Source organism: Strix uralensis, chromosome 1 (genome assembly GCF_047716275.1).
Source record: "Strix uralensis isolate ZFMK-TIS-50842 chromosome 1, bStrUra1, whole genome shotgun sequence".
Classification (NCBI taxonomy): Eukaryota; Metazoa; Chordata; class Aves; order Strigiformes; family Strigidae; genus Strix; species Strix uralensis.
The window spans coordinates 12,138,357-12,152,259 of NC_133972.1; the positions used below are offsets into that span (position 1 = coordinate 12,138,357).

Here is a 13,903-nt window from a genome sequence, read left to right on the forward strand (position 1 = left end):
GTTGCTAGTAGGTTAGTTCTGCTTCCTTGTTTTGTCTTTTAGGTATTTTTAGTCTGAGAAAGGGAAGGCTTATTTCTGACCCAATTCCACACTGAAAGCTTGAAAAACTCAAGTCATCAAATCATGGCAGATGAACTGATGCTGTACATATTTGTTTCTAGATTTTCTCCCAAAGTTTACGTAGGGAATATTAGCTCAGTTAATTTTTCTTTTAATAAAATGGATGGAGACCGAGAGCCTCGGGGAGAGTACATGTCCATCTAGATTAAAGCACCATGTGGTAGCATTATATTTGTTTTCACAAACATTTGACTAGTATAATTGTTTACATGGAAAAGCAATTTTATGAAAACATTTTACCGCACTATATTTCATTGCTGTTATTGGACATGAGGTACAACTGTAAATATTGCAGAAAATGTAAACAGTTGTGTGAAAAATAATTCCAACTTTCAAAAGTAGGGAGCAGCAATGCTTTGGACTGTTGTTAAATCAATTTGCCTCTCTCTGTTTCTCCTACCCTTTCTCTTTCTTTTCCTAGGTGCATTTTACCTGGTATTTGAATATATGGACCATGACTTGATGGGACTGCTGGAATCTGGTTTGGTTCATTTTAATGAAAATCATATTAAATCTTTTATGAGACAGCTGATGGAGGGCTTGGCCTATTGTCATAAGAAGAACTTTTTGCACAGAGATATCAAATGTTCAAATATTCTACTGAATAATAGGTATGGATAATACTTAAAGCATGTAAAAAATATTGTATGTTAACAACATCTTTAAATCTTTCTTTTAATCTCCACAGTTCACCTGCTTTAAGCCATTAGCAAAACTTTTTTTGAGATTGCCTAGTTTCTTTAAAATCATTTGTAAAATTCTAATCTGGTAATATTACTGTTGAATGCTGGATCCTGCAATTGTTTGTTTATCTGTGTTAAAACAGCAGGATTAAAAGTTGAATCTTTCAGGTCAGTATGGGGGAAAATTATCTGAGTTAAAATACATTAAAACAGAATTTTAGGACATAAAAGTTTGGTGTGTATTCTTTTTGCCATCTCGAGGTGTGGCTAGGCTGGTTCTTCATGACATACTTCTGAGGTCCTTGTCTTCATCACTCAGGATAATGCTTTAAAAGAATATTCAATCAGGCATGTTAAAACATGCTTTGGCTTGCAGTTACAGCTATAATCAAATGGGGAGAAGAACTTGTTTCTTACTTTAACCACTTGTAATTACAAATCAGATTAGTAAACAGGCTTTTGTTCAGTGTGCAACAGCAGCACATAAAAAGCCTGTGTGAAGATAGCGGATAACTTCAGTACAGAACTGTTGTTCATCAAATCCAGCAGGATTAAAACGAGGGAGCAACTGTAAGAGCGAGGTGTATAACAGCCAAAGGGAGTATCTTCACAGAGCACGTAGTCAGCTTCTGGGATTTGTTGTCACAGGAGGTTTTCCAGGTAGTGTCGGGATATTCAAAAAGATGAGACACATTCACGGACAGGATCATTAATACCTTCTAAAGGGAATAGACAGGAATATCTGTTTTAGCATCCTTAACACAATGATTGTGTGTGGTGGTTAAGCACAAGGAAGATGAGCCCCAAAGTGAGCAGGTTCACATGTTCTCCATAAAAATCTACTGCTGCTGTTGGAGACAAAATGGATTAAGGGCCTCTCTTGGTAGGGCTCTAGCTTTGTCCTAGCTTTCTCCAAACTAAATTTTCCACTTTTTCCTCATTTTTTTCCTTATTACTAACTAATGTTAGACTATTTTCAGCTCTGTATTCCCACCACAGTCCTCCCAGATTATGATACAGACTCTTAAACAGATGTACACATGCCTCTACATCACTCACTGTGCCTACGCCTAATCTTGCTTGCCTGCTCACCTCCCGTGGTGGTGCTGTGTCTGTGCACCTTTGGGAACTTAGAAGCTAAGGTGTAACCTGACAGTGGAGAAAAGTGCATTATGGTAGAGGTGGAGCTTTCTGTTGTACTGTGCTCTCTCCAGTCCTGGATACAGAGTGTTTTCCCCTAGGATATTTTTTGAGCATCGTTAGACATTTCCATGGGAAGAAGAAAAAGTTGATAGTCGATCTGAATAATTTTAAGCCAATGTTTCTGAAATCCCATTACCAGTTATAGCCTGAAGCTTAACACATGGATTATATATCTTTTAGATAGGCACCTTAAATGTCTTTGCTCAAAAATTCATTGATCTTACACAAATACGGTCTCTGAGGAATAAGCATGTGAATCTGAGGGGGACCATTTCTTTGTTTGTGGGGGTTCTCCAAGTGTTTCAGCAATTCCAAGCACACATCTGAGGGGAAAAATGGAATGAAAACTATAACCTGTATATTTTATTATCACAAAGTGGTCATTCTTACACACATCAGCAAGTCTTGCCCTAATTTGATAAAATTTATTTGAAAGTGGCATTTGCATGTATTTGAAAGTGGCGGGAGTTTTAAAGCTCCTAAGTACAGAAAAACAAACCCCCCATGTAATGTTCCAACATTCATTTCACACATTAGAGAAGCTTGCAGATAGCTTTCTGTTTTTACAGATGCTGGGGTCTTCTGGTCATTGAGCAGTGCCTTTTAGCTGTGGAAACTGCCAGGCAAGAGCTCTGTATCTTCTACTCTTCCCCTCATATATGGGAAAACTCAAGAAAGGAGTTAGGGGTTGTGTCATTCAGCAAGTTGGCTGCTGGCAAAAGTAGAAGCCCTTATCTTGTCAGTCACCCTGATTTAAAGGCTGTATTTAAAGTTTGCAGGAGCAGAATGGGACTTTGACAGCTTCCTAGAAGGAGGAAGTATGACTGGTGATAGCTGTTTGTTGTACGAATGCTTATGCTAGCAGTAAGGCTTGAGAAAATAGCAGTTTCCTCCCTCAGTTTTTTCCTGCAGGGTTACTGATTTGAATACAGTATACACCTAAATTTTGACTGACATCTGATGATGTAAATGCTATTTGATGAGCATACCTAATTTTGCTTACTCGCCTTTGCTATTCAGTAAGTTAGTGTATTTGTTTACTGAAGAGAGGCATAGATTGTAAGGCATTGCCTCATTAATGTGGTTTGGTGAAGATCAGTTGCAGCTGTCTCAGTCTCAAAGTTCACCTGATTTTTGGGGAGGAAATCTAACGGGATTAACCACTAAATAATTCTCTGTTTTTCCCACCAGAGGGCAGATAAAGCTTGCAGATTTTGGGCTTGCTCGGCTGTACAACTCTGAAGAAAGGTAAGATATAATTATACTGTGAAAAAGCATTCTGAAGTTTAATCTTTTTCATAACTCTAATGAGGGCCAAAAGTCTGTTTTGTTTAGGGGAGATGTTATTGTACTGTAATGCAAGTAATTGCTTAGGAAATGGAAAGAAGTGCGTGTTGTCTTACACTGCATAAACCCACAAAACTCTCTGTGCAAGTGTATTGCTTTTCCAAGTGTTCCGGATAAATAACTGCTGAGAGTGGCCATATATTGATGGGAAATGAAGAGTTGCAGTCCTGAATAGGTTGCGTCAATATGTAGGTTTTTACTATTAGTTTCTGGTCTTGTGAACCTAAAATATAATCTTTCTGTTGGTATACCTAGGAAAAGTTTATTTAGGGAAAGCAGAATTTTTTTGCTGACACAAATTAGTATACAGTTTCTTTTCAAAAAGCATTACTTTTGTGTAAGAATTAACCTTACATTTGAAGAGGTTCATTGTATTCTTTAGGCAGTCAGTGCTGTTGAATCTGCTGGAAACAGAGATACAAGTTTAAATAAAAGTTACTCTGAAACTTCTTGTGACTTGTGCTTCTGTTGTTCTTGGCTTCGTTATGCTTGTACTCCAGGAAACAGGTGCACAGTTTTTATGATTCAGAACTTCAGTATTTATATTGTCATGTCATGTGTTTGTCATGTGGAACTGGATTTTCAACATTCAGGCTGAATGTTCATTTCACCAGTGTGAACACTGGGTGGTTGGATACAGAGAATATTTGCTACCTGAGCTTACTCTGATTTCTGCATGCCTAATTTGAGAAATAATACCCAGAATTTTAGCTTTAGGAGTTTATTGTTTTCTCAGAGCTCTGAGCTTGCTGTTGAACCTGATAGCATTAGTTTCACTGTCTTCTGAGCTGTTATTTCAGGAACGTATGCTTAAGTACAGTTATGAAAACTGATGAGTATAGTAGCAGGGTTAGATAATCTTAAGCAGCTGCTGGGTAATTAATTTTTGGTTTGGATGTACTTAAAAGGGATTGATGCCATCCTACCTTCTTATTTTAATATGCACCAAACTGACCTATTTTTTTTCCTCTTGTTTACCATGGGGCTTTTTTAATGTCTGCTTTAAAAATAATTTAAATTTTGCTTGTAAAAGTACCTGTTCATTAAGAATTAAATGATTGAAAGTTTAGTGTCTCTATAGTGCAAATAACAGATTTTACTATACACCACACAGCAACATTATTACACTGTTACACGTAAATGAAATAAAGATTAAAATGTAATTATGCTAGCTAATAGAATTGCTGGTTGAACTTGGGAGGATAATTAGAATCTCATTAGTAGATTTTAGACAATTCTTTTGTCATTCATTTTCCTTCTGAGTAGCTTCTGACCTGCAGTAACAGATGTAATTAATGTATACCAACAAATGTGTAATAGCTGCTGCTTTAAATTAATGTATTTTACATTTGTTTTACTGTTGGTTAGATTTTATATACTTTTCAAAAGAGTACAGAATTTAGTAGGAGCATAATGAGGAGGAAATAAAAATTTAACTTTAAGTAAATTCCCATTGTTGTTGTAGGTGTGCTCCTTTAAATGTCATTCTGGTGTGTTTCATGTGTTGGAGTAGATGTGACAGATTGTGTAAGAAAACATCTGTTCAAATAAATAGCACTGTATACTAATATATAGGAGTGGTGTATCTGTAGAGAAAGTCCATACCATGTAAACATTTCATAGAGGAATGCCTGCTTTGGAGACAAATGTGATAAATGATGGGATTGTATCCAAAAACATACTACATTTTAAAAATGAATTGGGGAGTTTCTTAATGAAAAAAAGACTTGGATGATTTTGCAGAAATGATACCTGTACCACTGCGTATGTTGTAAGAGCTTGTTAGACTTTATGCTACAGTTGTTCAAACTCTGCACTTAACGTTACTCTGCTTTCTATTTGGGGTTACCTGGTGTTGGTAAGAGTGAATTACTAAAACGGAAAGAATTTTGGAGATCACTTTTAAGACAGCCTGGTTGAAACAAAACCAAAACCTAACAGCTGTTTTCTGCCTTCCAGTCTGAACTGTTGATGCTGTATCTCGGCCTGTCCGCTAAAAAAATGTGGAAATCCTTTCCTTAGTGTGAGAGTGGAAGGGATTATTCCCAGTGACCAAAATTTCTGGTTAGAGCTGTAGAGGATTAAAGATGTTGTGAAATATAGGAAGATGTTGGAAGCATTCCAGGCTTTGGGGCCAAAATTATTGAAGGAGCGTATTCAAGAAAAAGGCTTTGTCTCTTTTGCTCCTACTTACAGAGGGGAAAGTGACTTTTTTTTCTTTACAAAACATTTGTAGAGGTCCTATATTCAGTATTTTAATAATCGATAGTTGCCCAGAAATTACCGGTTTTATCCAAGTAGGTCTTTCTCCTAAAATGACTAGCGATGTAGTACAGTATTGCTATCTGAATAATAATTGAGATACAGGATTCACGTAGCACTGACATGGCTGTGTGATTACTGTTTAGATCTTCAATCTGTCCTTTGATAGCCTTGGTCAGACGGTTGCATTTGCTTTTGTGCAGTTACAGCATTGCAGGACTAAAATTAGGAAAAGGGAGTGGAAGACTGTAGTGTTCTTAAACAGGACCACAGAAGTAAAGTCCTCAAAGTATCACTTTTTCAGAAATGAGATCATAGTAAAATGATAGTCCTCTCTTTTTCCTCCCCCCAACAGCCGACCATATACCAACAAAGTTATTACATTATGGTATCGGCCTCCTGAACTTCTGCTTGGAGAAGAAAGATACACGCCAGCTATCGATGTCTGGAGCTGTGGGTAAGAATTTGGTACAAAAGTGTAGCAGGCATAAAAACAAGCCAAAAAGAAATCTGAAATGTTTCTGTCAATCTGTATTGAAAGCCATAATGATGGAATTGTGCAAAACTGTTTTGCAGCTGCATCCTGGGTGAACTTTTTACAAAAAAGCCAATATTTCAAGCAAATCAAGAACTTGCTCAACTGGAACTTATAAGGTAACTTGCAAGCACCACCACATAGTAGGTGCCTATTAAACTGACAGGTTTCTTTTGTTAGTGTGAAAATCGGAGATAACGCCCTGTGAACATTTAGAAGTACTTGTTAGGGGCACATAAAGCAAGTGACTTTTGCTTGGACATGGAGAAGGGTTTTCTTGAGTATTCTGTGATCCTAGCAATGTACAGTTGAATAGTAAGAGGGGTTTTTTGTAGAGCAGCTGGAGTTGCCTGTTACTGAAGTTGTAAAGAGAGAGCGGTCAAAATGCCTGTTATTTTTTAAAATGATGTTACAACTTCTTTGCAGCAAATCAAAATGAAAACATGGACAATAATAAGGACAAGTGGGATTTGGGAGGATTAGGTATTTTGCATGCTACTGGCCTTGAGTTCTTGTTTCAAGCCTTCCACATACACACCTGGGCTTTATTATTTTTGTGGGAATATTTCTGTTCCCTTACAAACTGCCAGACAGTTTATGGAGGTAAAAATTCTGTTTCTTTCCTTCTCTCAATAAATCATAGAATGATATGTATATAACTCAGTGGAACCAGAGCATCTTTTTTTTTCCCTTTATTCAGCAAGCAAAAATTGCTCTTGATTCTGATATCATAATTGACCTCGTAAGTGAGGAGAGGTCCTCTTCCTAGAAACAAGGGGAAAAGAGGGTGAGTCTTACAGAACTTATAGAACCTGAACAGTAAATGGTCAACATGATTTTTAAAATTAAATGAATAAAAAAAAATATTCCAAAGTTATATATTGAGATGTTTTTCAAAACAGATTAAACAGTAGCATGTTTCTGTGCAATGTGTTATCAGCTGGCCTGGATAAATGAAGGTGGTGTGAAGCGTATCAGTGGTCATTCTCAGTATAAGAACTAAACTCGTGAGTTGGGAAATTTTTGCTTTTGAGCACTAGATGGCATTGAAGCATGTCACAGTGCAGTCATTTGAAGCTTTTTCTCTTTGTGTTGTACCTCTGGTACAGCAAACTTAAAATTTTTGCGATTTTCTTCTGCTGGAAGCTCCTGTTTGTAGCTCATTTTTCATCTTCACTGATGCTATGCGTTTTTGGCTGTTTAAATGTAATGTATCAATTTTATCAACATCCTTACTATCATCGTGTTACAGTTAACAATTCTACGTTTATAATTTCTAACTTTAATGTTTACAGATAGAGCTGAAGGAAGTGCTAGATAGGAAAAGATAGATTTATCCTTTTTCTCTTCCCTCCTGAAAGTTACATACCCCAACCAGCGTAAAGTCAGGTTGGTTTGCATAGCATTCGAGACACAGCTAATAGATCGTTAGGACTTCTAGCTGTTTAAATCTAATAAATGGGAGGGGTGAACTAGGGAAGTGTATTTGCAAAGTGTCCTTTCATGACTGCCTGCAACCTCGCATGTACACTAAAATGCCTCTTTAGTTCTGCTTAAAAGTGTGGTGTTGGTCAGCCTGTGCTTAGCCATCCTCAGTTGGACAAAATGAGTGGGGATGGAGCGAGAGGAATAAGACTATGGCAACTCCATTTGTGGAGATAGGTTGAGGCTTGAGACATAAAACTCATAACTGAAGTAAAGAATACACAGGTTTTATAGTGGTCGGATCTTGCTTCTGCCTTAAGCCTTACTGAGATTCCCCCCCCCCCCCCCCCCTTATGTCTTCAGCGTAAACTAAATTCTCAGTGAAAAGTGCTTTTTCAGCCATTTGGTATAATCTTTCTTCACTGGCATGGGGAGCTAAGGACATAAAAATTAATTAGCACTCTAAACCAGGGCTATCCGGTTCTCCAAGTCAAATACCTGGAGTACTGTCCAGACATAGTTGGTTAAGTTTTTCAAAACATTTGTGTGGAGGATGCCTGGGGTGTGATGAGACAGAAACAGTGGACTTCTTAAAGTAAGTTTACTCTGTGATGGGTGGTTACCTTTCATAGACAATTCACCATTATTTAATGGTGTTGGGCATTGGACAGTAGAGAAATTTTAGCTAAAAGAACCTGAACACTAAGAATTATTGCTGTATTCACTGTATGTGCAAGAATAAAATGACAGCTGTGCTCACTTGTGGTTTTGGATCTCATACCCTTTTTTTTTTTTTTCCCTTCTTTTGGTACAGCCGAATTTGTGGGAGTCCTTGTCCAGCAGTGTGGCCTGATGTTATAAAATTAGCTTATTTCAACACAATGAAACCAAAGAAGCAGTATCGTCGAAAACTGAGAGAAGAGTTTGCTTTGTAAGGATGAAGAATTAGTTTAGTCAACTGTAATAGCATTAAGTTTTCCTGGAGACTTTATGAACTTTGCTGTTTTCTGGAGAATGAACATACATTAAGTGTAAAGAAAAATGGCTTTAGGTTCTTATCCTTCCCATGATACCCACAGAGCTTGTATTAACCCTTATTTAATAGGAGCTTTAAGAAGAGGGAAGAAGGCCCTAAAATTTCAGCCACCTGTCAGCTTTCACCTAAGGAAACATTTGTTTTCCATGATTGGTGCACCTGCTTGTTGTCCCTGTCCAAAAACCAGCTCAGAGTACTTAATTGTTTTTTATTAGGACAACTGGCTACAGCTAAATATGTAGTCTGGTTAACATTACAGTCTTTTGGGTCATAAATTCATTCAACACAGAGAAGTTATCTGAACTGTGTATGCTAAAGTACTACCATTGGACTAGTTTTGTGCACATAGAACACGTGAAAGTTATGGAAAACAGCTGTAAGCTTATTTTAAAGGGTATGTTCCCCTCCTTCGGTTACTGTGGGTTTCAGGAGGAATGTATTGTCCTGTTTGTACTAATGAGACTTATATCTTTAAAGCAATAGAATTATTGTCCATGGACTAATCAAAACTGCAAGTCCTTGGGTGCTAAATTCCAAAGTGTAAAATGACAATATAGTCTTGGCTTAAAAAGGTGGGGGTTTTTTGTAAGAACAATGTTTCAAGCAATTAAACCACACAAAGCAAATAAAGCTTGGGTTATATGCTTGCACAGGTAATAAAGGTGAAGCTTATCTCTGCTTTTTACTGCCAAGCTCAAGTTGTGAGTAGGTTTTGTTAAGATGTCAGTTATCTGAGGACTTCATGATCAGTTATTTTGGAAGGGATGTGTTTATCAAAATTTTGCACAGAGCGTGTGATTCAAAGTAAAAATGTGATGCTTTTCTCCGTTTTGCTCTTTTGTAGCATCCCACCAGCTGCATTAGATTTATTCGATTATATGCTTGCTCTGGATCCCAGCAAACGCTGCACAGCTGAACAAGCTCTTCAGTGCGAGTTTCTGCGAGATGTGGAACCTTCTAAAATGCCTCCTCCAGAGTAAGTCATTTCCTTTGGTCATGGTCCTTACCTCTATGAAATGTGAACATGCCCTGATTTCATTAAGCTCATTGTACTTCAGTTAAAGTAGATGGTGGCAGAACAAAAACGTTGATACATACAGTTGTTTACCAGATGATCCTTGAGGTCTCTTCCAGCCTGGAATTCTGTGATTTAATGGTGATTCTGCACTAAAATGGTTGTGCAGCTGAGTGACTCTTACACTGTGATAGCAGTGGTTGTGAGGATCTGAGAAGTGTTTCATTTGTTATTCCTAGAACTGGTTACTTTTTTACCGGTTACTTTTTTACCTTTAAAAAAAACCTATTACATGAATGTTTCTAGTGTTGAAAAAAACATCATTTCCCTTTAATCTGTTTATTAGTGTCTGCTTTTTCCAGGGGTTTTGAGGTCCTCCAAGAATCTGAATTGTATTCTTTGATGGTAGAATGACACTGGGTATAGAATTCTGCAAAGGTACCTGAGACTTAAAGTGAAATACTATAAATTGTTTCCTGTGCCAGATGAGATTCTTGGATTTATAGGTAGGAGCAGGTAGAAATACTTTGTGCAGGGTTTTTCCTGTCGGTTTCTCTGAGCAGAAGTATATCGCAATGTCCAGTAGGGTTTTTGCAGTGGCCTAATTGTAATTTTAGTCAGTACAAATCATTGGAACAGGACCTGAGGAAAACAGTGAAAAGGTATTACAGACTCTGCAGGTTTCATTCTTCCCTCGAGATAGCTGTCAAGATCATAGAACATTTAATATTGTTTGAGTAAATCATACCTTCAAGGCAGCCTGTACAGACTTCTTTTTAATTAGTTAGCAACTGGGGAAAATGTTTCCGTTTTATCTAAGAATTTCCTTAAATGTCTTTTGAGACTTACCTGTTACATAAACACAGGAGTTACTAATGCTCCTGATACACGAGGCGAAGAGGTTTCATTGCCTGAATATGATTATATACCTCACTGTCTGAATATCAGTAATCAGCAATCTTGGGCTATTCACTGAAATCTCAGAACCACTTACATCATGTTGCTTATATGCATTTTAAGGTAAGTGGATGAAAAGGAATTTGGGTTTTTTCAGGGTCTTGGTAGTGCATCCATTCTAGAAGCTGATATATAGAAATTCAAAGCAAAACTAGTCACTGGTGTCCTTCTAAAAATTAAGAGGAACCACACTCACTTCTGACAGAGCGTGCACAGGATTCTCTTGAAAGGCTGAAGTTCTGCTTTGGGAAGAAACAGCTCTTCCTTCCAAGAAAGTGACAGTGTGCTCATTGCAAGGGCTGTAAGATACTTCTCACAATGAGTTCCTGCTTGCTTCCAGTTGTTTTTGACTAAATACTTAGCAGGTCTTTGACCTGGTATGCAGAGGGAGATAATAAAGGAAGCACTTGTCATAATAGCCTTTACAGTGGCTCTTGTCATCTGTCACCTAATTTTTCCATGTTCCTGGATGAGGGAACTGCTCAGGTAGTTATTAATATGTAACAGGAAAACAGAAGGCACTATTTTTACTGCCTATCTCAGTATTTCCATTATCTATTGCATGGGTCCCTGTGTCCCTCAGGAAATCAGAATTGGGATGCCTGCAGGGAACAGTAATGAAAGGACAGAACTGGTGGCAGATGACTTCCTTAGGAGACGTTTGCCTCTGCTTTCATCTGTCTTAAAGGACTGGGATATCTCTTCTTCTTCCTAGTTTCCTAACTTTGCTAGTGTCAAGTGCTATTTATTACTGCAAGTTATTCCTGCAGCTTTTCTCTATTTTTTTTTTCCTCTCCTACTTTCTTGGTTGTCTGTGCTGTACAACTATAAATACTAGATAGCCATGACTGTTACTGTGGACAAATACTTGAAGTCATGAGGCAGTAGTACTTTTACAAGCAGATAAAAGGAATTGGTCACCCAGACCCTGAAAAAAACACTTTCATATTGATAACTCTGTTATCTGTTACTCTGCAAATTCTGTTTTATAGCAAGTGTGCAGCACTGAGTTTGAAGTCTTGAATTGCACAAATAACAAGGCTTTTCATAAGTAGGAATGCAAGAAAGTAACTGATTCTCATTTTAAGATACATGTTCCCCTTTTCTGCCAGAGGGACCTGTGCTTCTGAAACAGGCAAATCAGTGAAACGATTTCAGCCAGAAAAAGCAGAGCTGAGGTTTTGCTGGCTTTGCGTGTTTTCTGATGTTTTTCTGAGTTCCATTAGGTTCATCTTTCAAAAGTTACACTGTGCATAATTAGAGCGTTTATTTTACTAACATGGTAAAAAAAATCTTAAAAAAAAAAAAAAAAAGGATAAAACTGATTATCTCTAATCATTCTTTGCAGCCTTCCTTTGTGGCAGGATTGCCATGAGCTGTGGAGTAAGAAACGCAGAAGACAGAAGCAGATGGGCATGACTGATGACTCAACAGCAACTAAAGTCCCGAGGAAGGATCTGTCTCTAGGCATGGACGAGAGCAGAACCAACACCCCACAAGGCATGCAAACTTCTTCCCAACTCAAAACTCAGGGCAACTCTAGTGTAGCACTTGGTCAGTAATATTTTTAGTTCTTATGATTACCTTCTACTTGGATTGCACCTCTAGAAACTTTAGGTATTATTTCAGAGTACTGACGTCTCCTGGATTCTTGAGGGAGGAACAGTATTGTAAGTTTAATCTTTGTTACAAAAGATTTACCTTTGCTTTTGGAAACTGGGTGTTCCTTTTTAAGTTTTACTTTTTTAGTCTTATCAGAGCAACTACCTTGCTCTGTATTTTGAGGGGATTTTGTCTTTCTCATCTATAATTCTTCAGTAATCCCAAAAGCCAGCTGCTGCTCTAAATTCCTCACAATCTCCATAGGTTGGAGGAGCTTTACTGGTTTTGATAAACTGATCAGAAGGCAGATTTTAGGACAATCAAAACTTCAAATGAAACAGATTCCTTCTGCATGTTATGTTAGTCTTCAGCTTTTCAAGTTGTTGGGGCTGAACCAAATTGTAAAAAAAAACCCAAAAAAACCCCCAAAACCTGGTATAACAAGAAGCAGCTACCTCTGCACAGCCAATAATTCTGAAACTTAACTAAAGTATCTTGCTTGGAGACCAATTTTATGAGTATAATACAAAGAGGAAGGTAATGCTTTCCCCTGTGGACACCATTTGAGATACTTAGAAGTTTGGTGATAGTTCCCTCATAATATGTAGAAATATAGAAAGTAACAATACCAAATGATAAGTTTAATTTAGACCAGTTTTGGCTGTGCAAATCTTATGGCACTGATACAGGAGTTCAGCTGAAGAAAAACAGTAAATGCATTCACGGGCCCTGAAAATTCTTTGATACTAACCATCTTGAATCAACTCTTCATTTAACAACAGAGCAGAGCTCCAAATACTCTGTGCAGAGTTATACAGAAAATAGTTCTTTTGATCATATTTTATTGCAATTTATTGCCTCTTGCTCCTGTTCATCCTGTTTCTCACTGTAAGCCAGCTGTGAGCTTCTGCCACTCCGTATGTTTAGGCTAAAGTTTTGGCAGCATTTTCAAGCATGACTTTCTGTAGCCCTTAAATTTCACCCCCCCCCCCCCCAAATGAAAACTGTATAGAAGTTTAAAGAGTCCAAAGGATAGTAGTTATTTTGTTTGTGCTTTTATAACAGGTAGCCCGATGAGAGACTACTATATTTATTAGTCATTAATACTAACTGTGCAAAATAAACTAGTCAAATAGAGAAGGAATCATTCAGACCTATAGTGCCCTTTGCCTATATGTACATAGAAAAATATATCTAGGCAGAAAAGAATACAATTTATTTTTCAGTGGAGCTTAGGCAGTTCAGCATAGAAGTGCTTTCTGTATTAAGCAAGAGACTTCTGGAAGCCATAATTCACCTTAGATAATATCATCAATAAGGCACGCTAAAGAACTCCATGTACAAATGCATGCTTTAAACAAAACTGTTGCATTTGTTTCTGAACATCTCAAAAAAGAGGTTAAAGCCACCTTGGATCAGTTGATAATGTTCTGACTCATGAATGGGACCCCTGGTTACTGCATCTTAAAATTTAACAGGAACTACGTAGAGCTCAAAAATTCTGCTCTGGGAGAAACTGCTAGATTTCCCAGAATGGAGTTTGGTCTTGGACTTGAAACTAAACAAAGAGTATGGAATAGGTAGATTAGTTTCCCTGTTTGGCATTTTTCTGCTGAATTTTCACTGAGAATCTGAGAGAAGTTTGCGTGTTGAGGACACCATCCTCAGATGTTAACAAAATCAACTGTTAAGCATGACATCTGAGTGAGAGCCAGCAG

The 13,903-nt window shown here is 37.6% G+C and overlaps 1 protein-coding gene across 6 annotated transcripts in view; it reads left to right on the forward strand.

The window, feature by feature from the left end:
* Window positions 1-13,903, forward strand: part of CDK13 (cyclin dependent kinase 13) — a 49,769-nt gene that overhangs the window by 27,991 nt on the left and 7,875 nt on the right. For 3 of the 6 annotated variants that reach the window (XM_074888268.1, XM_074888440.1, XM_074888522.1), the window contains exons 6-12: window positions 542-731; window positions 3,198-3,254; window positions 5,971-6,072; window positions 6,192-6,269; window positions 8,390-8,506; window positions 9,456-9,587; window positions 11,932-12,137. In XM_074888268.1, the coding sequence (XP_074744369.1) occupies window positions 542-731; window positions 3,198-3,254; window positions 5,971-6,072; window positions 6,192-6,269; window positions 8,390-8,506; window positions 9,456-9,587; window positions 11,932-12,137 (882 nt within the window). The remainder of the gene's footprint in view (window positions 1-541; window positions 732-3,197; window positions 3,255-5,970; window positions 6,073-6,191; window positions 6,270-8,389; window positions 8,507-9,455; window positions 9,588-11,931; window positions 12,138-13,903) is intronic. The other 3 variants (XM_074888607.1, XM_074888697.1, XM_074888351.1) reach the window with 1 other exon arrangement.